The 25,568-nt window shown below is 51.7% G+C and overlaps 1 protein-coding gene across 1 annotated transcript in view; it reads right to left on the reverse strand.

Annotated features, from left to right (window-relative positions):
- Positions 1 to 25,568, reverse strand: part of LOC149428483 (nitric oxide synthase 3-like) — an 88,049-nt gene that overhangs the window by 30,826 nt on the left and 31,655 nt on the right. The window contains 8 exon segments of the mRNA XM_089667350.1: positions 5,465 to 5,639; positions 10,956 to 11,072; positions 13,911 to 13,978; positions 14,544 to 14,648; positions 16,144 to 16,288; positions 17,328 to 17,407; positions 21,510 to 21,704; positions 24,686 to 24,787. Of these exon segments, the coding sequence (XP_089523476.1) occupies positions 5,465 to 5,639; positions 10,956 to 11,072; positions 13,911 to 13,978; positions 14,544 to 14,648; positions 16,144 to 16,288; positions 17,328 to 17,407; positions 21,510 to 21,704; positions 24,686 to 24,787 (987 nt within the window).

The raw sequence follows: 25,568 nt of genomic DNA on the forward strand, positions 1-25,568 counted from the left end.
AAGTGAGGTATCTTCTGACTAGGTGATGTGGCTCCCGATGAAGTGTGGTGGCTCCCTGATGAAGTGAGATGACTTCCTGATGAAGTGAGTTGGCTCCCTGATTAAGAGAAGTGGTTCCTGACGAAGTGAGGTGAGTCCCTGATGAAGGGAGGCGACTTCCAGATGAAGTGTGATGGCCCCCTGATGAAGTGAGGTGAGTCCCTGATGAAGTGTGATGACTCTCTGATGAAGTGAGGTGAGAATCTGATGAAGTGAGGTGACTCCCTGATGAAGTGAGGTGGCCCCCTGATGAAGTGAGGTGACCCCTCGATGAAGTGAGGTGAGTCCCTGATAAAGTGAGATGGCTCACTGATGACATGAGGTGAGTCCCTGATGATGTGAGGTGAGGCCCTGATGAAGTGAGGTGACGTCCTGATGAAGTGAGGTGACACCCTGATGAAGTAAGGTGACGCCCTGATGAAGTGAGGTGACGCCCTGATGAAGTGAGGTGACGCCCTGATGAAGTGAGGTAGCACCATGATGAAGTGAGGTGACTACCTGATGAAGTGCGATGGCCCCCTGATGAAGTGAGATGAGTCCCTGATGAAGTGAGATGAGTCCCTGATGAAGTGCGATGGCCCCCTGATGAAATGAGATGAGTCCCTGATGACATGAGGTGAGTCCCTGATGATGTGAGGTGACGCCCTAATGAAGTGAGGTGACGCCGTAATGAAGTGAGGTGACGCCGTAATGAAGTGAGGTAGCACCATGATGAAGTGTGGTCACCACTTGATGAAGTGCGATGGCTCCCTGATGAAGTGAAATGAGTTCCTGATAAAGTGAGATGAGTCCCTGATGAAGTGAGGTGGGTCCCTGATGAAGTGAGGTGGGTCCCCGATGAAGTGTGGTGGCTCCCTGATGAAGTGAGATGACTTCCTGATGAAGTGAGTTGGCTCCCTGATTAAGAGAAGTGGTTCCTGACGAAGTGAGGTGAGTCCCTGATGAAGGGAGGCGACTTCCAGATGAAGTGTGATGGCCCCCTGATGAAGTGAGGTGAGTCCCTGATGAAGTGTGATGACTCTCTGATGAAGTGAGGTGAGAATCTGATGAAGTGAGGTGACTCCCTGATGAAGTGAGGTGGCCCCCTGATGAAGTGAGGTGACCCCTCGATGAAGTGAGGTGAGTCCCTGATAAAGTGAGATGGCTCACTGATGACATGAGGTGAGTCCCTGATGATGTGAGGTGAGGCCCTGATGAAGTGAGGTGACGTCCTGATGAAGTGAGGTGACACCCTGATGAAGTAAGGTGACGCCCTGATGAAGTGAGGTGACGCCCTGATGAAGTGAGGTGACGCCCTGATGAAGTGAGGTAGCACCATGATGAAGTGAGGTGACTACCTGATGAAGTGCGATGGCCCCCTGATGAAGTGAGATGAGTCCCTGATGAAGTGAGATGAGTCCCTGATGAAGTGCGATGGCCCCCTGATGAAGTGAGATGAGTCCCTGATGACATGAGGTGAGTCCCTGATGATGTGAGGTGACGCCCTAATGAAGTGAGGTGACGCCGTAATGAAGTGAGGTGACGCCGTAATGAAGTGAGGTAGCACCATGATGAAGTGTGGTCACCACTTGATGAAGTGCGATGGCTCCCTGATGAAGTGAAATGAGTTCCTGATAAAGTGAGATGAGTCCCTGATGAAGTGAGGTGGGTCCCTGATGAAGTGAGGTGGGTCCCTGATGAAGTGAGGTGGGTCCCTGATGAAGTGAGGTGAATCCCTGATGAAGTGAGGTGAGTCTCTGATGAAATGAGTGGTTCCCTGATGAAGTGAAGTGACTCCCTGACAAAGTGAGGTGACCCCCTGATAAAGCGACGTGACTCCCTGATGAAGCGAGGTGGCTCCCTGATGAAGTGAGGTGACCCACAGATGAGTTGAGATGACTCCCTGATGAAGTGAAGTGAGTCCCTGATGAAGTGAGGTGAATCCCTGATGAAGTGAGGTGAGTCCCTGATGAAGTGAGGTGAGTCTCTGATGAAATGAGTGGCTCCCTGATGAAGTAAAGTGACTCCCTGATGAAGTGAGGTGACCCCCTAATGAAGCAAGGTGACCCCCTGATGAAGCGAGGTGACCCCCTGATGAAGCGAGGTGACTCCCTGATGAAGTGAGATTAGTCCCTGATGAAGTGAGGTGACCTATAGATGAGGAGGTGACTCCCTGATGAAGTGACATGAGTCCCTGATGAAGTGTGGTGGCTCCCTGATGAAGTGAGGTGACTCCCTGATGAAGTGAGGTGGCTTTCTGATGAAGTGCGGTGAGTCCCTAATAAAGCGAGGTGAGCATCTGCTGAAGTGAGGTGACCGCATGATGAAGTGAGGTGGTTTCCTGATGAGGTGAGGTGTCTCCCTGATGAAGTGAGGTGAGTCCCTGATGAAATGAGGCAACTTCCTGATGAAGTGAGGGGAGTCTCTGATGAAATGAGTGGCTCCCTGATGAAGTGAGGTGACTCCCTGACAAAGTGAGGTGACCCTCTGATGAAGCGAGGTGACCCCCTGATAAAGCGAGGTGACCCCCTGATGAAGCGAGGTGACTCCCTGATGAAGGGCTGTGACCCACAGATGAGTTGAGGTGACTCCCTGATGAAGTGAGGTGAATCCCTGATGAAGTGAGTTGAGTCTCTGATGAAATGAGTGGCTCCCTGATGAAGTGAAGTGACTCCCTGACGAAGTGAGGTGACCCCCTGATGAAGTGAGGTGACTCCCTGATGAAGTGAGGTGACCCACAGATGAGGATGTGACTCCCTGATGAAGTGTGGTGGCTCCCTGATGAAGTGAGGTGACTCACTGATAAAGCGAGGTGGCTTTCTGATGAAGTGAAGTGACTCCCTAATGAAGTGAGGTGACTCCCTAATGAAGTGAGGTGACTCCCTAATGAAGTGAGGTGAGCATCTGATGAAGTGAAGTGACTGCATGATGAAGTGAGGTGGCTTCCTGATGAGGTGAGGTGTCTCCCTGATGAAGTGAGGCGAGTCCCTGATGAAATGAGGCAACTTCCTGATGAAATGAGGTGATTCCCCGATGAGGTGAGGTGGCTCCCTGATGAAGTGAGGTGGCTACCTGATGAAGTGAGGTGACCCACTGATGAGGTGAGGTGTTCCCTGATGAAGTGAGGTGAGTACCTGATGAAGTGAGGTGACTCCCTGATGTAGTGAGGTGGCTCCCTGATGAAGTAATGTGGGCTGCTGATGAAGTGATGTGAGTCTCTGATGAAGTAAGATGACAGCCTGATGAAGTGATACGGCTCCCTGATGAAGTGAGGCGAGTCGCTGATGAAGTGAGGTGGCTCCCTGAAGAAGTCAGGTGAGTCTCTGATGAAGTGAGGTGCTTCCCTGATGTGATTAAGTGAGGTGGTCCCCTGATGAAGTGAAGTGAGGCGGCCCACTGATGAAGAGTGGTTGCTCCCAGATGGAGTGAGGTTGGTTCCTGATGAAATGAGGTGACTCCCTGATGAAGTGAGTTTGCTCTCTGATGAAGTGAGTTAACTCCCTGATGAAGTGTGACGGCCCCCTGATGAAGTGAGGTGAGTACCTGATGAAGTGAGGTTGCTCTCTGATGACATGAAGTGACTCCCTGATGAAGTGAGGCGAGTCCCTGTTGAAGTGAGGTGACTCCCTGATGAAGTGAGGTATCTTCTGACTAGGTGATGTGGCTCCTGATGAAGTGAGGTGGCTCCCTGATGAAGTGAGATGACTTCCTGATGAAGTGAGTTGGCTCCCTGATTAAGAGAAGTGGCTCCTGACGAAGTGAGGTGAGTCCCTGATGAAGGGAGGCGACTTCCAGATGAAGTGTGATGGCCCCCTGATTAAGTGAGGTGACTCCCTGATGAAGTGTGATGACTCTCTGATGAAGTGAGGTGAGTATCTGATGAAGTGAGGTGACTGCATGATGAAGTGAGGTGGCTCCCTGATGAAGTGAGGTGAGTCCCTGATAAAGTGAGATGGCTCACTGATGACATGAGGTGAGTCCCTGATGACGTGAGGTGAGTCCCTGATGAAGTGAGGTGACGCCCTGATGAAGTGAGGTGACGCCCTGATGAAGTGAGGTGACGCCCTGATGAAGTGCGATGGCCCCCTGATGAAGTGAGAAGAGTCCCTGATGAAGTGAGATGAGTCCCTGATGAAGTGAGATGAGTCCCTGATGAAGTGAGATGGCTCCCTGATGATGTTAGGTGACGCCCTGATGAAGTGCGATGGCTCCCTGATGAAGTGAAATGAGTTCCTGATGAAGTGAGATGAGTCCCTGATGAAGTGAGATGAGTCCCTGATGAAGTGAGGTGGGTTCCCTGATGAAGTGAGGTGGGTTCCCTGATGAAGTGAGGTGGGTTCCCTGATGAAGTGAGGTGGGTACCTGATGAAGTGAGGTGGGTACCTGATGAAGTGTGATGGCCATTGATGAAGTGAGGTGAGTCCCTGATGACGTGAAGAGAGCCCTGATGAAGTGAGGTGGCCCCTGATGACGTGCGGTAGCCCCTGATGACGTGCGATGAGTCCCTGATGAAGTGAGGTGGTCCCTGATGAAGTAAGATGAGCCCCTGATGAAGTAAGATGAGCCCCTGATGAAGTGAAGTGAGCCCCTGATGAAGTGAGATGAGCCCCTGATGAAGTGAGATGAGCCCCTGATGAAGTGAGATGAGCCCCTGATGAAGTGAGATGAGCCCCTGAGGAAGTGATGTGAGCCCCTGATGAAGTGAGGTGAGTCCTGATAAAGTGAGGTGAGTCTCTGATGAAGTGAGGTGAGTCTCTGATGAAGTGAGGTGGTCTCTGATGAAGTGAGGTGGTCCCTGATGAAGTGAGGTGGCCCCTGATGAAGTGAGGTGAGCCCCTGATGAAGTGAGGTGAGTCCCTGATGAAGTGAGGTGAGCCCCTGAGGAAGTGAGGTGAGCCCCTGAGGAAATGAAGTGAGCCCTGAGGAAGTGCGGTGAGTCCCTGATGACGTGAGGTGGCCCCTGATGACGTGCGGTGGCCCCTGATGATGTGCGGTGAGTCCCTGATGAAGTGAGGTGGTCCCTTATGAAGTGAAGTGAGCCCCTGATGAAGTGAGATGAGCCCCTGATGAAGTGAAGTGAGCCCCTGATGAAGTGAGATGAGCCCCTGATGAAGTGAGGTGGCCCCTGAGGAAGTGATGTGAGCCCCTGATGAAGTGAGGTGAGCCCTGATGAAGTGAGGTGGCCCCTGATGAAGTGAGGTGGTCTCTGATGAAGTGAGGTGGCCCCCAGATGAAGTGAGGTGGCCCCTGATGAAGTGAGGTGAGTCCCTGATGAAGTGAGGTGGCCCCTGAGGAAGTGAGGTAGCCCCTGAGGAAGTGAGGTGGCCCCTGAGAAAGTTAAGTGAGTCACCTCAGTTCATCAGTGACACCAATGTTGGGGGTTGTTATATTGGCAGGAGGGAGGGGCGGGGCAGGCAGTCTGGTATCTGTGCTGTGATTGGCTCACCTTGAAGACGGCCCGGGCCCACACCCGGAAGGAATCCTCCTGTCCGCACAGTTCGTCCCCCTCCCCCATCTCCAGGATCCGCTCTCCTCCCAGCTCCTCCAGCCGGGTGTCCACCGCGTGACCGAAGGCACAGAAATGGGGGTACGCCCGGGACCCCAACCCGAAGACTGAGAACCTGCAAGAGAGGGAGGGGCCCCGGGGAGGGGCGGGGTCAGTGTACACCCACAGAACCATCAATATACTGCGCTTCTCAGCCACGTATCTCTATCATCAGAGGATGACACTGCACTTCTCAGCCACGTATCTCTATCATCAGAGGATGACACTGCGCTTCTCAGCCATGTATCTCTATCATCAGAGGATGACACTGCGCTTCTCAGCCATGTATCTCTATCATCAGAGGATGACACTGCGCTTCTCAGCCACGTATGTCTATCATCAGAATATTACACTGCGCTTCTCAGCCATGTATCTCTATCATCAGAGGATGACACTGCGCTTCTCAGCCATGTATCTCTATCATCAGAATATTACACTGCGCTTCTCAGCCATGTATCTCTATCATCAGAGGATGACACTGCGCTTCTCAGCCATGTATCTCTATCATCAGAGGATGACACTGCACTTCTCAGCCACGTATCTCTATCATCAGAGGATGACACTGCGCTTCTCAGCCATGTATCTCTATCATCAGAATATTACACTGCGCTTCTCAGCCATGTATCTCTATCATCAGAATATTACACTGCGCTTCTCAGCCATGTATCTCTGTCATCAGAATATTACACTGCGCTTCTCAGCCATGTATCTCTATCATCAGAATATTACACTGCGCTTCTCAGCCATGTATCTCTATCATCAGAATATTACACTGCGCTTCTCAGCCATGTATCTCTATCATCAGAATATTACACTGCGCTTCTCAGCCATGTATCTCTATCATCAGGGGATGACACTGTGTCCCTCCTCCTCCCCAGAGTGTATCAGCAGCCAAAACGTTCATATTTTAGTTGTGGAAGCATTAGACCCCCAACTCCCCCCCTCCCCCCCCCCCCCCCCCCCGTCTTCTGTCGGTGTTCCTTCACTTGCTCCTCTATCATCCAATGGGGACACTTGTTCCAGTGACAACGGTCTAAGAAGGGATTTCACTTCCTGCTGTGTCTCCATGAACAGGAAGTGAAGGGAAATCTCCATATTGGAAGGCCGAAATCATCACTGAAAGGGGTGCTAACCCTTCGCTACTCCACCCAACATTCCCAGAGGTGACTGGAGATCCCACCTCCAACGTCAGGCATGGAGTCCTTCGGGGGACACCGGAATTCAGAAAGTCGAGTTATACTGCCACCTACAGGAGGTCAGGACACTGGCAAGGGGAAAGGTTGTAAGCCCGCCTCCATAGAACTCCTCCTCTACCCAGCATGCCTCAGGACACAAGGCCAGAGAGAATACAGAGAGTGGCCCCGTGTCCCTCAATGGACTTCAGGAAGAAGATTTCCTCCATTGAGGGACACAGGAATTCCATTACAATCAGAACCTTCAAAAGCCGACCAAGTGAGGGTGAGCAACAGAACGGAACCAGAACCAGAACCATGTGTAATAGGGACTATTGTGGGGACTAACACCAATCTGAGTTCAGACCAGGACAGCCATGAGGAAGGGCCAGGACAGAGGAGATCACCACCATGAGGAAGGACCAGGACAGAGGAGATCACCACCATGAGGAAGGACCAGGACAGAGGAGATCACCACCATGAGGAAGGACCAGGACAGAGGAGATCACCACCATGAGGAAGGACCAGGACAGAGGAGATCACCACCATGAGGAAGGACCAGGACAGAGGAGATCACCGCCATGAGGAAGGACCAGGACAGAGGAGATCACCGCCATGAGGAAGGACCAGGACAGAGGAGATCACCGCCATGAGGAAGGACCAGGACAGAGGAGATCACCCCCACAAGGAGGGACCAGGACAGAGGAAATCACCGCCATGAGGAAGGACCAGGACAGAGGAAATCACCGCCATGAGGAAGGACCAGGACAGAGGAGATCACCGCCTTGAGGAAGGACCAGGACAGAGGAGATCACCGCCATGAGGAAGGACCAGGACAAAGGAGATCACCGCCTTGAGGAAGGACCAGGACAGAGGAGATCACCACCACAAGGAGGGACCAGGACAGAGGAAACCACTGCCAGGAGGGAGGACCAGGACAGAGATCACCAACACGAGGAAGGACCAGGACAGAGGAGATTACCACCATGAGGAAGGACCAGGACAGAGGAGATTACTGCCAGGAGGAAGGACCAGGACAGAAGAGATCACTGCCATGAGGAAGGACCAGGACAGAGGAGATCACCGCCATGAGGAAGGACCAGGACAGAGGAGATTACCACCATGAGGAAGGACCAGGACAGAAGAGATCACTGCCATGAGGAAGAACCAGGACAGAGGAGATCACCACCAAGGGAAGGACCAGGACAGAGGAGATAACCACCAAGGGAAGGACCAGGACAGAGGAGATCACCACCAAGGGAAGGACCAGGACAGAGGAGATCACCACCAAGGGGAAGGACCAGGACAGAGGAGATCACCACCAAGGGAAGGACCAGGACAGAGGAGATCACCACCAAGGGAAGGACCAGGACAGAGGAGATCACCACCAAGGAGAAGAATCAGGACAGAGGAGATCACCACCAAGGAGAAGAATCAGGACAGAGGAGATCACCACCAAGGGAAGGACCAGGACAGAGGAGATCACCAACAAGGGGAAGGACCAGGACAGAGGAGAATACTAGCCATCCAGGGGTGGCAGTCCTGAAGGTGGGTGTGTGGGAAATACCTTCACAAGGCTAGGCAGGGGTGAGGAATACTATGACATCAGAAGAGCAGTGGGAGGAACTTGACCCATTCAGTAAACATCCGGAGGTGTCTCTGGAGCCCAATAAGACCGAAAATTGGACATGTGGTCCTTCAGGAGCCAGAGAAGAAGAGGGATGGTGCTTCATCCTGGCTAAATGGTGGGAAAATGAGTCTGCAGCACTGAACCGAGTGGATGACTTCAGCAGTCAATGCCTCCCCCTTATCATGTTAGGAAACTCGATAAGGGGCCGTCCTTAGTCAATAAGTGCCTTCAGAGGCGGGTCACACCTGAGGCTGTGCCATGGCTCTGGACCTGGAGAGCGCTCCACTAATAGTGCCGGAGGTCACGTTCCACAATAGCCTCGCATGTCCAGTCCAGTGGGTTCCAGGTACAGACTCCAAGTAGAAAAAAATGGCGTCCAACCTCCTAGGACACTAGTGAAAACCAGAGGCATACTGGATGGAAAGGGGGTTTAATGGGGGCTGGCTTAGGTGGTTCCTTGTGCTGCTTCTCCGTCTCTCAGTCTGAGTTCTGCTGTATGGGAATTACAAGAAGCTGATCACAGGTGACATTCAGGTGACATTCTCCCGCTCTCCACCCTTAGTAAGTTTGTCTTCCACTCTCTCCACCCTTAGTAGGGTCACCTCCCGCTCTCTCCATCCTTAGTAGGGTTATCTCCCGCTCTCTCCACCCTTAGTAGGGTCATCTCCTGCTCTCTCCACCCTTAGTAGGGTTGTCTCCCGCTCTCTCCACCCTTAGTAGGGTCTACTCCCGCTCTTTCCACCCTTAGTAGGGTCATCTCCTCCTCTCTCCACCCTTATTAGGGTCGTCTCTCTCTGTCTCCACCCTTAGTAGGGTTGTCTCCCACTCTCTCCATTCTTAGTAGGGTCATCTCCTCCTCTCTCCATCCTTAGTAGGGTCATCTCCCGGTCTCTCCATCCTTAGTAGGGTCTACTCCCGCTCTCTCCACCCTTAGTAGGGTCATCTCCCACTCTCTCCACCCTTAGAAGGGTCATCTCCCGCTCTCTCCATACTTAGTAGGGTTGTCTCCCGCTCTCTCCATCCTTAGTAGGGTCATCTCCTCCTCTCTCCATCCTTAGTAGGGTTGTCTCCCACTCTCTCCACCCTTAGTAGGGTCATCTCTCGCTCTCTCCATCCTTAGTAAGGTCGTCTCCCGCTCTCTCCACCCTTAGTAGGGCCGTCTCCTGCTCTCTCCATCCTTAGTAGGGTTGTCTCCCACTCTCTCCACCCTTAGTAGGGTCATCTCCCACTCTCTCCACCCTTAGTAGGGTCATCTCCCACTCTCTCCACCCTTAGAAGGGTCATCTCCCGGTCTCTCCATCCTTAGTAGGGTCTACTCCCGCTCTCTCCACCCTTAGTAGGGTCATCTCCCACTCTCTCCACCCTTAGAAGGGTCATCTCCCGCTCTCTCCATACTTAGTAGGGTTGTCTCCCGCTCTCTCCATCCTTAGTAGGGTCATCTCCTCTCTCCACCCTTAGTAGGGTCATCTCTCGCTCTCTCCATCCTTAGTAAGGTCGTCTCCCGCTCTCTCCACCCTTAGTAGGGCCATCTCCTGCTCTCTCCATCCTTAGTAGGGTTGTCTCCCACTCTCTCCACCCTTAGTAGGGTCGTCTCCCACTCTTGCTACCTTTAGTAGGGTCATCTCCCGCTCTCTCCGCCCTTAGTAGGGTAATTTCCTGCTCTCTCCGCCCTTAGTAGGGTTATCTACCGCTTAGTAGGGTCGTCTCCCACTCTTGCTACCTTTAGTAGGGTCATCTTCCGCTCTCTCCGCCCTTAGTAGGGTAATTTCCTGCTCTCTCCGCCCTTAGTAGGGTTATCTACTGCTCTCTCCGCCCTTAGTAGGGTTATCTACTGCTCTCTCCATCCTTAGTAGGGTTATCTACTGCTCTCTCCACCCTTAGTAGGGTCATCTCCCACTCTCTCCACCCTTAGTAGGGTCGTCTCCCACTCTCTCCACCCTTAGTAGGGTCATCTCCCACTCTCTCCACCCTTAGTAGGGTCGTCTCCCACTCTCTCCACCCTTAGTAGGGTCGTCTCCCACTCTCTCCACCCTTAGTAGGGTCGTCTCCCACTCTCTCCACCCTTAGTAGGGTCGTCTCCCACTCTTGCTACCTTTATTAGGATCGTCTCCCGCTCTCTCCGCCCTTACTAGGGTAATTTCCAGCTCTCTCCGCCCTTAGTAGGGTTATCTACCGCTCTCTCCACCCTTAGTAGGGTAATTTCCTGCTCTCTCTGTCCTTTGTAGGGTCTACTCCCGCTCTCTCTACCCTTAGTAAGGTCATATCCCCCTCTCTCCACCCAAAGTAGGGTCGTCTCCCGCTTTCTCTACTCATAGTAGGGTTATCTACCGCTCTCTCCGCCCTTAGTGGGGTTGTCTCCCTCTCTCCACCCTCAATAGAACTGTCTCCTGCTGTGCCCCCACTTTATATGACCCTCCTGATGTCTTCTAGTTACTGACAGAAGATCCACCACCACATACAACAATCGTTATGTAATAATAATAACCCAGAGGCCCAGGAAGTTCTCTCTGATCGGGGGGAGGGAAATCTCAAAAACACCTAATAAAAGGAAAGGTCCATTTCAAAACTTGTCTGAAGGAGGTCGTTGTACCTGAGTGTGCCCAGGGGCCCGGCGCTGTCCGTGTTACTCGATTCCTTCCTCTTCTTCTTCCAGGCGGTGACTAGGAGGTCGGTCTGGGAGACGCTGTTAAATCGAGTCTTGTAGCTCCTGAGAAAACACAAATGATAAAGACATTCATCCTGGGGGGCCACACTGCTGTCCTCATAGAGATCATCACCCCTGGAGGGTCCACACTGCCATCATCAAAGATCATCCCTGGGGGGTCAACACTGCCAACCACATAGGGATCATCATCCCAGAGGGGTCTACACTGCTGTCCTCATAGAGATCATCACCCCTGGAGGGTCCACACTGCCATCATCAAAGAGATCATCCCTGGGGGGGGGTCAACACTGCCGACCACATAGGGATCATCACCCCTGGAGGGTCCACACTGCCATCATCAAAGAGATCATCCCTGGAGGGGTCCACACTGCCGACCACATAGGGATCATCATCCCTGAGAGGTCTACACTGCTGTCCTCATAGCCCTGGGGAAGGGGGCTACACTGCCATCATCAAAGATCATCACACTGCCGTCCTCATAGAGATCATCATCCCTTGAGGGTCCACACTGCCATCATCAAAGATCATCCCTGGGGGGTCAACACTGCCAACCACATAGGGATCATCATCCCTGAGAGGTCTACACTGCTGTCCTCATAGCCCTGGGGAAGGGGGGCTACACTGCCATCATCAAAGATCATCACACTGCCGTCCTCATAGAGATCATCATCCCTTGAGGGTCCACACTGCCATCATCAAAGATCATCCCTGGGGGGTCAACACTGCCAACCACATAGGGATCATCATCCCAGAGGGGTCTACACTGCTGTCCTCATAGCCCTGGGGAAGGGGGGCTACACTGCCATCATCAAAGATCATCCCTGGAGGGTCCACAATGCCATCATCAAAGAGATCATGCCCGGGGGGCTCCACACTGCCGTCCACATAGGGATCATCATCACTGAGGGGTCTACACTGCTGTCCTCATAGCCCTGGGGAAGGGGGGCTACACTGCCATCATCAAAGATCATCACACTGCCGTCCTCATAGAGATCATCATCCCTTGAGGGTCCACACTGCCATCATCAAAAGGGATCATCTCTGGAGGGTCCACACTGCCATCATCAAAGAGATCATCACTGGGGGGGTCCACACTGACGACCACATAGGGATCATCATCCCTGAGGGGTCTACACTGCTGTCCTCATAGAGATCATCATCCCTGGAGTGTCCACACTGCCATCATCAAAGAGATCATCTCTGGAGGGTCCACACTACCATTATCAAATAAATCATCCCTGGGGGGGTCAACACTGCCATCCACATAGGGATCATCATTCCTGAGGGGGCTACACTGCCATCATCAAAGATCATCCCTGGAGGGTCCACAATGCCATCATCAAAGAGATCATCCCTGGGGGGGTCCACACTGCCGTCCACATAGGGATCATCATCACTGAGGGGTCTACACTGCTGTCCTCATAGAGATCATCATCCCTTGAGGGTCCACACTGCCATCATCAAAAGGGATCATCTCTGGAGGGTCCACACTGCCATCATCAAAGAGATCATCCCTGGGGGGGGTCCACACTGACGACCACATAGGGATCATCATCCCTGAGGGGTCTACACTGCTGTCCTCATAGAGATCATCATCCCTGGAGGGTCCACACTGCCATCATCAAAGAGATCCTCTCTGGAGGGTCCACACTGCCATCATCAAAGAGATCCTCTCTGGAGGGTCCACACTGCCATCATCAAAGAGATCATCTCTGGAGGGTCCACACTACCATTATCAAAGAGATCATCCCTGGAGGGTCCACACTGCCATCATCAAATAAATCATCCCTGGGGGGGGGGGTCCACACTGCTGACCACATAGGTATCATCATCCCTGAGGGGTCTACATTGCTGTCCTCATAGCCCTGGGGAAGGGGGGTTACACTGCCATCATCAAAGATCATCCTTGGAGGGTCCACACTGCCATCATCAAAGAGATCATCCCTGGAGGGTCCACACTGCCATCATCAAAGAGATCATCCCTGCGGGGGTCCACACTGCCGTCCACATAGGGATCTTCATCCCTGAGGGGTCTACACTGCTGTCCTCATAGCCCTGGGGAAGGGGGGCTACACTGCCGCCATCATAGACAGGTGGCTGTCCACCTCTCCTCACTGCAGGCCATTTGTCATGTATGACTATAGGGAATCCACCAGGGAGTGGTGACACCGGTATAACAGTCCCAGCATTATGGTGTCACCATCTTCCTAGTGTGGGCTTCATAGGATTAAGAGGGGGGCACAAAGACCTGAGAAGATGATACTTGAACCCCACCAACTAGATTACCATTGTGGGATCTAAAAAAATAAAAAAACATGCTTCCCAGTTCACCCCAATATACTGCAGGCATCTGATTGGTTGTTAGGAATGACATTGACATTGTCCTCCTTTATACTACACATATACCCCCCTCCCCCCACACCGATGCCATTGAACAATCACGGTGACGTCTGTGTTCCTGGAGCAACGTGACGAATGTGAGAAGACTTTACACAACCTGGCTCTAAAATTAATCTGAAGCCTTTCCTTCCTGGACTTCCCGTTTCCTGAAGGAGAATTATTAATGATCCGCAAGGAGAGTCCCAACAATCCAGGAGTGAAATCTCCGATCCGAGCCAGAGGAGGAGGGGGTGGGGGGGGGGGGGGGGGAGAGGAAAAAAGAAGAGAAAGAACACTTAGCAAAGAAAGTTCTCTGACAATGCGATGGCCTCGGTGATGGTTACTGACCATATGGACAGACTGGTCACCAGTATAGGGAGGCGATATTCGGGGCCAACATGGAACTGTCTAAGGCATCAGAGACAGGAGAACCTTTTATGAGGTGTGGGGGTGGAGAGAGTGTCCCCCCCCCCTGAGAGGACATATAGGAGAGACACTCACTTCTGCTGTTCTGGCTGTAGGGAGGACACGTTGGGAGAAGTCATCTCCATCAATTCCTGGGCGAAGGCCTGCAAAGAGAACAGAATGGTGGCAGAGACATTCTACGATAGGTGGAGGAGGTGCAGAACCGTACGCAGTGTTGGACTCTCTCTGTTACTATATATACCATTGCTATATACTATATACCCTATATATACAGTATACACCCTATATATATATATATACACCCCATATACCCCATATATATATATATATACACCCCATATACCCCATATATATATATATACACCCCATATACCCCATATATATATATATACACCCCATATACCCCATATATATATATATACACCCCATATACCCCATATATATATATATACACCCCATATACCCCATATATATATATATACACCCCATATACCCCATATATATATATATACACCCCATATACCCCATATATATATATATATACACCCCATATACCAATGCACCGTTCTAGATATTACTGCACTATGATGTTCTCCTATTATACAAATAACGACGATTTCCATGACATCAGAACCCAGGGATATCCTCTCAGTACACTGGTTGCCACTTCCCCGGTGACTGTAGGTAGGTTGTAGTAGGGGCACTTACCTCACCATTCTCTGGAGGATCTCCATTGCCAAAGGTACTGGTCACCACCAATACCAGAGTCTCGTGCTCCAGGTTGACCGTGTCGTAGCGGTCCATACAGATGACCTATAGGGAGATATACAGAGAAGGCTACACCCCAGGAATCCATGTCAGGTTCCCCCCCATACCTCCCCCACCTGGAGCTGGACATCTAACATTTCTACAATATGATGTGTAAGCCAATCAGATATCAGGCTTTTCTCTGTCTCATCAAGAGCCTCCTTGCTTTAAACCTGTTTTCAGGGTCACATTTCTGTTGGTGGTAACGGGCAGTTCTGGCACCAGGAACATTGTCCTCCAGTGGTAACTCTGAATTGTCCCATCGTCTGCCAGGTAGTGATTGGTTTGGGTGGATCTGGCTCTCCTCAGATGGACCCTGGTTCTTGGTACTACTAGGACGACCCCAGAGAACCTTAGATGGACCCTAGTACTTGGCACGGTTGGGAACGGGGGGAGGCTCTGAGAGTCGTAGATAGACCTTGTTTCCTGTCACTACTAGGGGGGTTCTGAAAGCATTAGATGAACCCTGGTTCCTGGCACTGCAACGAGGGGCCCTTAGATGCCCACAGGCTCTTGGTACTGCTAGGAGGACCCCAGAGAACCTTAGATGGACCCTAGTACTTGGCACGGTTTGGAACAGGGGGGAGGCTCTGAGAGCCTTAGATAGGCCCTGTTTCCTGTCACTGCTAGGAGAGTTCTGAGAGCTTTAGATGAACCCTGGTTCCTGGCACTGCAACAAGGGGCCCTTAGATACCCCCAGGCTCTTGGTAATGCTAGGAGGACCCCAGAGAACCTTAGATGGACCCCAGTACTTGGCACAGTTGGGAATGGGGTAGGCTCTGATAGACTTAGATAGACCTTGTTTTTTGTCACTGCTAGGAGGGTTCTGAGAGCCTTAGATGAACCCTGGTTCCTGGCACTGCAACAAGGGGCCCTTAGATACCCCCCGACTCTTGGTACTGCTAGGAGGACCCCAGAGAACCTTAGATGGACCCTAGCACTTGCCACAGTTGGGTACGAGGGGAGGCTCTGAGAGCCTTAGATAGGCCCTGTTTCTTTTCACTGCTAGGAGGGTTCTGAGGGCCTTAGATGAACCCTGGTTCCTGGCACTGCATGAGGGGCCCTTAGATACCCCCAGGCTCTTGGCACTGCTAGGAGGGCCCCTGACAGCCTAACTGGTATTCAGGAAAATCAATGGTGAAATAGCATCAGTAGAAATAGTCACATTCTGCTTGTGATTTGTTTACGGTCCGCGGGGGTGTGGCCTTTGTCTACATGCTTCGTGCCTCTTCCCCATCTCAGGAGGAAGGAGGAAGTAGGCTTCTCATGATTGACAGGACTGAAATATGAACTGTCTGTGCTTCCTATACACAAGAAGCTGATTTGGTCACTGTGGGCGACACAGATGGATTATTTCTCAGACACTTACTGGGGAGCGGAGGCAGCTAAGCTTCAGCGATTCAGATCGGAGAGTTCCACTAAACTTCCTGAGAAATTTCCTAACTAAACCATCCAACTGCCTCCACATTCCCCCAATCCCCCGTCATCCCGGTCCTCTTACCCTGGGGTCGAAGGCGTGAGCGAAGATGTTGCAGAGTTTGTGGGCGTAGGTCTCGGAACGGCCGGTCTCGGTGGCGTACAGGATGGTGGCTTTTACCCGGCGGGCCATAGCCTGCCCCATCAGCTTGGCGGAAAATTTCACAGCGCTGAAAGGAAACGAGAAGGATCTCCGTATTGGCCCCGGGCTCATTGTGCCATGAATGAAATGACAACTTAATGGCTGAAATAAACCGCGGCGGAGCCCCAGCAATCATAACACACCACTTGGTCGGCCATTTGTGTATTCTTTTAGACTTCATTCAAGGAAACTCCTACTGAAAGAAGTAACTATGTTGTCTAGATGTCATGTTAATCCTCTGACTTCCACACTACCTGCGTTACTGACTTCGGGCAAGGGGGCAGCCAGTGAAGGCACAGGAAGAGTCACATCCCCCTGCTTGTTTCAGCTCAGGTGCTCTTAATGTATTGAACCCAGAGGATAATCATGACGGACCGGCAACTTGCCCTATGGAAGAAGGTTGGCCATGGCACCACCATATTGCTCTCAGAGCAAATTTGTATATGTATTTTCCATAATCAGAAGTGGGAGATCCCACACTGGACCACCAGAATCTACCGCATGGCACAGTGCGTTAAACCGAAAAGGTTTCTTACAGAACCTTGCCCCTGGGGCAGAGAGCACTGGGGCAAAGAGCACTGGGGCAGAGAACATTGGGGCAGTGAGCACTGGGGCAGAGAGCACTGGGGCAGAGAGCACTGGGGCAGAGAGCACTGGGGCAGAGAGCACTGGGGAGGAACCAGTCAGCCTGGATCTTTTATACTTTGCCACACATCTAATGGCAGCTCTTATATAAAAGTGGCTCTGTGATCACTATACAGGCCAAAGGAAAGTCCTGCATGACCACCTACCTTCACAAGCCACAGAGTATGAAAATCTTCTCCAGCTCCTGTTGTCAGCTCAGATTCAGCTTCTGCCACCCCCAACATCTCTGTATTACGCAAATAGTATGACACTCACGGCCAGTGATCATAGTTTATGTACCTTCAAGCTGCCTAGATGCAGATTTACAATAGGTGTCTCACCCACCAGCTATGCACTCTGGTGTTGGTTTGTAAATACACGATGCTAATTGAACAGAAGTAAACATTTATGGCAGGTCACATATATGTATTTCAGCTGCTTACTTGGCAACTTCTTTAAATGTCCTCTTCCGGGTGATGGTGCTCTGAGAACCTTTCCAAATGTGATGCTTCCAGGGATCTGGCTGCAATACCAACATTCAGGTCAGTGGTGACGAGACACAGAGCAAGAGACAAGACGAAGAGGCAATGGAAGACATGGAGGAAGACTCAACGTACAGAGAGAGATGAGAGAATGGGAGGTATAGAAGAAGACCCAACACATAGAGAAATGAAAGAAAGGGAAACTTGGAAGAAGACCCAACACATAGAAAGAAGAAAGAAAGGGAGACCTGAAAGAACACCCAACACATAGAAAGAAGAAAGAACGGGAGACATGGAAAAAAAACCCACCAGATAGAAAGAAGAAAGAACGGGAGACATGGAAGAAGACCCAACACATAGAAAGAAGAAGGAACGAGAGACATGGAAGAAGACCCAACACATAGAAAGAAGAAAGAAATGGAGACCTGGAAGAAGACCCAACACATAGAAAAAAGAAAAACGAGAGACATGGAAGAAAACCCAACACATAGAAAGAACGGGAGACATGGAAAAAGACCCAACACATAGAAAGAAGAAAGAACAAGAGACATGGAAGAAGACCCAACACATAGAAAGAAGAAAGAACGGGAGGCCTGGAAGAAAACCCAACACATAGAAAGAAGAAAGAACGGGAGACATGGAAAAAAAACCCACTAGATAGAAAGAAGAAAGAACGGGAGACATGGAAGAAGACCCAACACATAGTAAGAAGAAAGAGCAGGAGACATGAAGCAAGCCCCAACACACAAAGAGATAAGAGAATGGGAGACATAGAGGAAAACTCAACATGCAGAGAGATCAGAGAACGGACACATGCAGGAAGACCGACCACAAATATGAGAGAATGGGAGACATGGAGGATAATCCAACACAGAGAGAGGAGGCAATCAGAGATGTAAAGGAAGCCCCAACACACTGATTGAAGAATGGAATACATGGAAAAACAGATAATACATAGACAGATGGGGGAATGGGAGAAATGAGGGATGACCCAACACAGAGAGATGGGGGAATGGGAGAAATGAGGGACGACCCAACACATAGACAGACGGGGGAATGGGAGAAATGAGGGACGACCCAACACAGAGAGATGGGGGAATGGGAGAAATGAGGGATGACCCAACACATAGACAGATGAGGGAATGGGAGAAATGAGGGACGACCCAACACATAGACAGATGAGGGAATGGGAGAAATGAGGGACGACCCAACACATAGACAGATGAGGGAATGGGAGAAATGAGGGATGACCCAACACAGAGAGATGGGGGAATGGGAGAAATGAGGGCCAACCCAACACATAGACAGATGAGGGAATGGGAGAAATGAGGGACGACCCAACACATAGACAGACGGGGGAATGGGAGAAATGAGGGACGACCCAACACATAGACAGATGAGGGAATGGGAGAAATGAGGGATGACCCAACACAGACAGATGGGGGAATGGGAGAAATGAGGGACGACCCAACACATAGACAGACGAGGGAATGGGAGAAATGAGGGCCGACCCAACACATAGACAGACGAGGGAATGGGAGAAATGAGGGACGACCCAACACATAGACAGATGAGGGAATGGGAGAAATGAGGGACGACCGAACACATAGACAGATGAGGGAATGGGAGAAATGAAGGATGACCCAACACATAGACAGATGAAGGAAGTGGAAAGAGGAAGACTTATTAAGACAAGATATGAGATGGGAGACAGAACAGGACTCAACACTTGGAGAGATGAAAGAAAGAGAAAAATGGAGGAAGATCCAACACATGGAGAGATGACAGAATTGGCGATGTGGAGGATGATCCAACAAAGGGAAATGAGGGAACGGGAGACATAAAGAAAGACCCAACCTGCAGAGAGATGGGAGTACATGAGACATGGTGGAAGACCCAACACACAGAGTGATGAGAAGACAGGAAACACGAAGATATACCCAAAACAAAGTCAAGAAAATGACAAACATGGAGCTAACAAAGAGAGACTAGCAACAGTAGACAGAGAGGAATACACAACACACAGAGAGGTGAAGAATGGGAGACATGGAGGAAGATCCAGCACATAGAAGGATAAGGGAATGAGAGACATGGAGGAAGACGCAACACAGAGACATAAGAGAATGGAAGACCTAGAGGAAGATCCAACTCATAGAGGGATGAGAGACATGGAGGAAGACACAACACAGAGACATAAGAGAATGGAGGACCTAGAGGAAGATCCAACACATAGAGGGAATGAGAGACATGGAGGAAGACGCAACACAGAGACATAAGAGAATGGAGGACCTAGAGGAAGATCCAACACATAGAGGGATGAGGGAATGAGAGACATGGAGGAATACACAACACAGAGACATAAGAGAATGGAGGACCTAGAGGAAGATCCAACACATAGAGGGAATGAGAGACATGGAGGAAGATACAACACAGAGACATAAGGGAATGGAGGACCTAGAGGAAGATCCAACACATAGAGGGAATGAGAGACATGGAGGAATACACAACACAGAGACATAAGAGAATGGAGGACCTAGAGGAAGATCCAACACATAGAGGGAATGAGAGACATGGAGGAAAAGGCAACACAGAGACATAAGAGAATGGAGGACCTAGAGGAAGATCCAACACATAGAGGGAATGAGAGACATGGAGGAAGACGAAACACAGAGACATAAGAGAATGGAGGACCTAGAGGAAGATCCAACACATAGAGGGAATGAGAGACATGGAGGAAGATACAACACAGAGACATAAGGGAATGGAGGACCTAGAGGAAGATCCAACACATAGAGGGATGAGAGACATGGAGGAAGACGAAACACAGAGACATAAGGGAATGGAGGACCTAGAGGAAGATCCAACACATAGAGGGATGAGAGACATGGAGGAAGACAAAACACAGAGACATAAGGGAATGGAGGACCTAGAGGAAGATCCAACACATAGAGGGATGAAGGAATGAGAGACATGGAGGAAGACACAACACAGAGACATAGGAGAATGGAAGACCTAGAGGAAGATCCAACTCATAGAGGGATGAGAGACATGGAGGAAGACACAACACAGAGACATAAGAGAATGGAGGACCTAGAGGAAGATCCAACACATAGAGGGAATGAGAGACATGGAGGAAGATACAACACAGAGATGAAGATCCAACTCATAGAAAGCTGAGGGTATAGGGGACAAAGAAAGATCCAAAACAGAGAGATGGGAGAAAGGGAGACATGGAGAAAGACTCAACAGGGAGGAGCGAACAGAAGAAAAGAAGGAAGACCCAACAAGGGAGTTGAAAGAGTGGGAGACATGGAGGAAGACACAACACACAGATAAGAAAATGACAAACATGGAGCTAACAAAGAGAGACTAGCAACAGTAGACAGGGAGGAATACACAACACATAGAGAGGTGAAAGAAATGGAGACATGGAGGAAGATCCAGTACATAGAAGGATGAGGGAATGAGAGACATGGAGGAAGACACAACACAGAGACATAAGAGAATGGAGGACCTAGAGGAAGATGTAACACATAGAGGGATGAGGGAATGAGAGACATGGAGGAAGATGCAACACAGAGAGAATGGAGCATCAACTCATAGAAAGCTGAGGGTATAGGGGACAAAGAAAGATCCAACACAGAGAGATGGGAGAAAGGGAGACATGGAGAAAGACTCAACAGAAAGGAGCGAACAGAAGAAAAGATGGAAGACCCAACAAGAGAGTTGAAAGAGTGGGAGACATGGAGGAAGACACAACACACAGAGATATAAGAGAATGAAAAACACACATCCACCAAAAAGTGATTAGCAACAGTAGACAAGGAGGAAGACACAACACACAGAGATAGGAGGGAACAGGAGAAAAAGAGGAAGACCCAACAAGAGAGTTGAATGCGTGGGAAACATGGAGGAAGACCCAACAATCAGTGAAATGAGAAATATGGAGGAAGACACAAAACACAGAGATACGAGAGAACAGGGAACGTGGAGAAGAGCCCAACATACTGCATACATGAATTCTATTTTCAGTGAAGAGGAACTTAGTGAGTAGTAGATGTCTATTAGAGCTAGATCACCAAATTGCATTCTCCAACCTCCACCAGAGCTACACCAGACCCTGCTGTCTCTGTGCTTTGGTACCTGATAGAGAAAGGACGGGGACAGGTGGTAGTTGACCATCTCCTGGTGGAATACGGGAGTCAGACTGCCAGACATTGGAGGTACAATCCACACCCAGTCTGCTGGGCAGCCTCCTCGCAGGCGGGTCTCATGTTCCAGATGCTTCATGAAGGACTCCGTAGCCGCATGGTGGTCTACAATGGTGACTTTATCATTCTACGAGACAGATTGAGAATTATGAGACGTGAACCTTTAGATGGACAAACTCAAGCAGATCTTTTGACTGTGTTTCCTGGAGATGGCTGCGGAGCTGTGCTGTAGCATTGACCTGACTGCCATGGTCATTGTGTCTCTCATGTACACATGTAAAAATGAAAGGAATTGAATTTAAATGATTATTTCCTGACACAGGTCAACGATCGAGCTCTACGTCATCACGCTTCGGACTTGAAGGCCATGCAGAGTTCATTGTGACGCATGGATCTGACCTGCAGCTGACCTCCTTCTGAGCTGCATCCACCTGCTTGGAATTGCTTCAGCAATCCTATTGACTTAATGGGAAGCAGTTCTGACACGACCCCCCCTCCTCCCCCATGGCATTGGCCCAGTATCGGGCAGCTAGACACCGATCTTCTGGCATAGCCCCAGTTCTCGGGACAGAGGATCTCTCCTTCACAATAATAAAGCTTCAATCTCTATGTCTGTAATTCTGAATGATTCTCCCCATGTGTCGGCTCCATGATGCTTCCCTTCATTTGTACACCAGTGACAGGGGGCAGGTAGACCTTTACCATCACTACAGGAAGTCAGGAGGAGTCAACTGGCACAGGGAGAGGCTCAGACGGCACAGGGAGAGGCCCAGCCGGCACAGGGAGAGGCCCAGCCGGCACAGGGAGAGGCCCAGCCGTCACAGGGAGAGGCTCAGCCGTCACAGGGAGAGGCTCAGACGGCACAGGGAGAGGTTCAGACGGCACAGGGAGAGGCTCAGACAACACAGGGAGAGGCTCAGACGGCACAGGGAGAGGCTCAGACGGCACAGGGAGAGGCTCAGACGGCACAGGGAGAGGCTCAGACGGCACAGGGAGAGGCTCAGACGGCACAGGGAGAGGTTCAGACGGCACAGGGAGAGGCTCAGCCGGCACAGGGAGAGGCTCAGACGGCACAGGGAGAGGCCCAGCCGGCACAGGGAGAGGCTCAGCCGGCACAGGGATAGGCTCAGACGGCACAGGGAGAGGTTAAGACGGCACAGGGAGAGGTTCAGACGGCACAGGGAGAGGCTCAGATGGCACAGGGAGAGGCCCAGCCGGCACAGGGAGAGGCTCAGCCTGCACAGAGAGAGGCTCAGCCCGCACAGGGAGAGGCTCAGATGGCACAGGGAGAGGCCCAGCCGGCACAGGGAGAGGCTCTGCCGGCACAGGGAGAGGCTCAGCCGGCACAGGGAGAGGCTCAGACGGCACAGGGAGAGGCCCAACCTGCACAGGGAGAGGCCCAACCTGCACAGGGAGAGGCTCAGACGGCACAGGGAGAGGCTCAGATGGCACAGGGAGAGACCCAGCCGGCACAGGGAGAGGCTCAGCCAGCACAGGGAGAGGCTCAGACGGCACAGGGAGAGGCTCAGACGGCACAGGGAGAGGCTCAGCCGGCACAGGGAGAGGCTCAGCCGGCACAGGGAGATGCCCAGCCGGCACAGGGAGAGGCCCAGCTGGCACAGGGAGAGGCTCAGCTGGCACAGGGAGAGGCTCAGCCTGCACAGACAGGGGCCCAACCCGCACAGGGAGAGGCCCAACCTGCACAGGGAGAGGCCCAACCTGCACAGGGAGGAGCCCAGCTGGAACAGGGAGAGCTCAGCCAGCACAGGGAGGGACACAACCTGCACAGGGAGGTGCCCAGCTGGAACAGGGAGAGCTCAGCCGGAACAGGGAGGGGCCCAGCCTGCACAGAGAGAGGCTCAGCCAGCACAGAAAGGGGCCCAACCTGCACAGGGAGAGTGTCAGGAATGGACTTGCCAATAATGGTGGGACTCACCTGCCTTGTGGGCTGCAGTACCAGGGCTGGCCAGCGGGTGCTCTCAGCAATCAGAGACTCAACCCTGCAGTCAGCCAAACACCTGAAGCTGATTACGGAGGTGTATTTAAGAGATGGCCAGACCTGCAGTCTGTGCCTTGGTGTGTGTTTTTCCATGGGCCCCTGTATCTTGTAACCTGCGTTCCTGTTCCTGACTGACTTGTTGCTGACCCTGCTTGATTCTGACCTCTGCTGACTTCTCCTGTTTGATCCCTGGCTTGTGACCCCGACCATTCTCTGCCTGACCCCCTGTACCTACCTGCCCGTTAGTTGCTGTACCCGGCTCGTGACCTGACTACTCTCTGCCTACTCTTCCTGTACCTACCTGCCCGATTGTTATCGACCTGGCCTGCCTGACGACGCTTGCATTGTATGTACTGTTATCTGTGGGTGGTTGGGTTTGGTTGCACTGTATTATGTTTTAGTATTGCACTGCGTTTATGTTTGTATTGTTAGTGTTAATAAATTGTATTGTTTATAACATATCTGAAGCCTGCGTTTCCCTGCGTCAGTCACACACCTCTGGTCATACCCGGAGCCCTGACAGAGAGGCTCAGCCTGCACAGAGAGGTGCCCAGCTGGAACAGGTAGAGCTCAGCCGGCACAGGGAGGGACCCAGTCGGCACAGAGAGGGACCCAGTCGACACAGGGAGGGGCCCAGCCTGCACAGGGAGGAGCCCAGCCGGAACAGGGAGAGCTCAGCCGGCACAGGGAGGGACCCAGTCGGCACAGGGAGGGGCCCAGCCGGAACAGGGAGGAGCCCAGCCGGAACAGGGAGAGCTCAGCCGGCACAGGGAGGGACCCAGTCGGCACAGAGAAGGACCCAGTCGACACAGGGAGGGGCCCAGCCTGCACAGGGAGGAGCCCAGCCGGCACAGGGAGGGACCCAGTCAGCACAGGGAGGAGCCCAGCCGAAACAGGGAGGGCTCTGCCAGCACAGGGAGGGGCCCAGCCGGCACAGGGAGGGCTCTGCCAGCATAGGGAGGGGCCCAGTTGGCACAAGAAGGGGTCCAGTCAGCACAGGGAAGGGCTCACCAGACACAGGCAGGGGCCCAGTCGGCACAGGGAGGGGCTCATATGGCACGGGCAGGGACCCGGTCAGCAGACACGTGGCTGCCATGATATCATGGTACCTGGTAGCTGTGCAGGACGGCGATGTTTATCTCCAGAGCTGCCCGGTCCTTCCACAACGATGACGTTTTCTTGGTGTCCAGGCCCAGGCGTTTAGCCACGTCCTACAAACACAGAAAATGTTTAAGGTATTAAAAGGGCCATAAAAACCCCAAAAAGTGAATATTTCTTATATGAAATGAAAAACATAAAAATAGGAAAAGGTCATCCAGCACCCAGGACAAAGATGCCGAACTGTGACCCTCCCCCTCTTTCCGTTCCTATACAATGTATATATATATATATACTGTATCTCCCAGAAGTGAGTCCACCCCTAAGTGACAAGGTCCAAATTGGGCCCAATAAGCCATTTTCCCTCCCCAGGGTCATGTGACTCGGTGTTACAAGGTCTCAGGTGTGAATGGGGAGCGGGGGGGGGGGGGGGGGGTTACATTTGGTGTCATCGCTCTCACTCTCTCATACTGGTCACTGGAAGTTCAGCATGACACCTCATGGCAAAGAACTCTCTGAGGATCTGAAGGAAAGAATTGTTGCTCTACATAAAGATGGCCGAGGCTATAAGAAGATTGCCGAGACCCTGAAACTGAGCTGCAGCACGGTGGCCAAGACCATACAGCGGTGTAACAGGACAGGTTCCACTCAGAACAGGCCTCGCCATGGTCCATCAAAGGAGATGAGTCCACGTGCTCAGCGTCATATCCAGAGGTTGTTTTTGGGAAATAGACGTATGAGTGCTGCCAGCATTGCTGCAGAGGGTGTAGGGGTGGGGGGGGTCAGCCTGTAAGTGGGGCCAGCATTGCTGCAGAGGGTGTAGGGGTGGGGGGGTCAGCCTGTAAGTGGGGCCAGCATTGCTGCAGAGGGTGTAGGGGGAGGGGGTCGTCCTAT

This window comes from Staurois parvus, unplaced genomic scaffold, assembly GCF_062004578.1.
Source record: "Staurois parvus isolate SC_StPar_1 unplaced genomic scaffold, SC_StPar_1.0 ptg003205l, whole genome shotgun sequence".
Classification (NCBI taxonomy): domain Eukaryota; kingdom Metazoa; phylum Chordata; class Amphibia; order Anura; family Ranidae; genus Staurois; species Staurois parvus.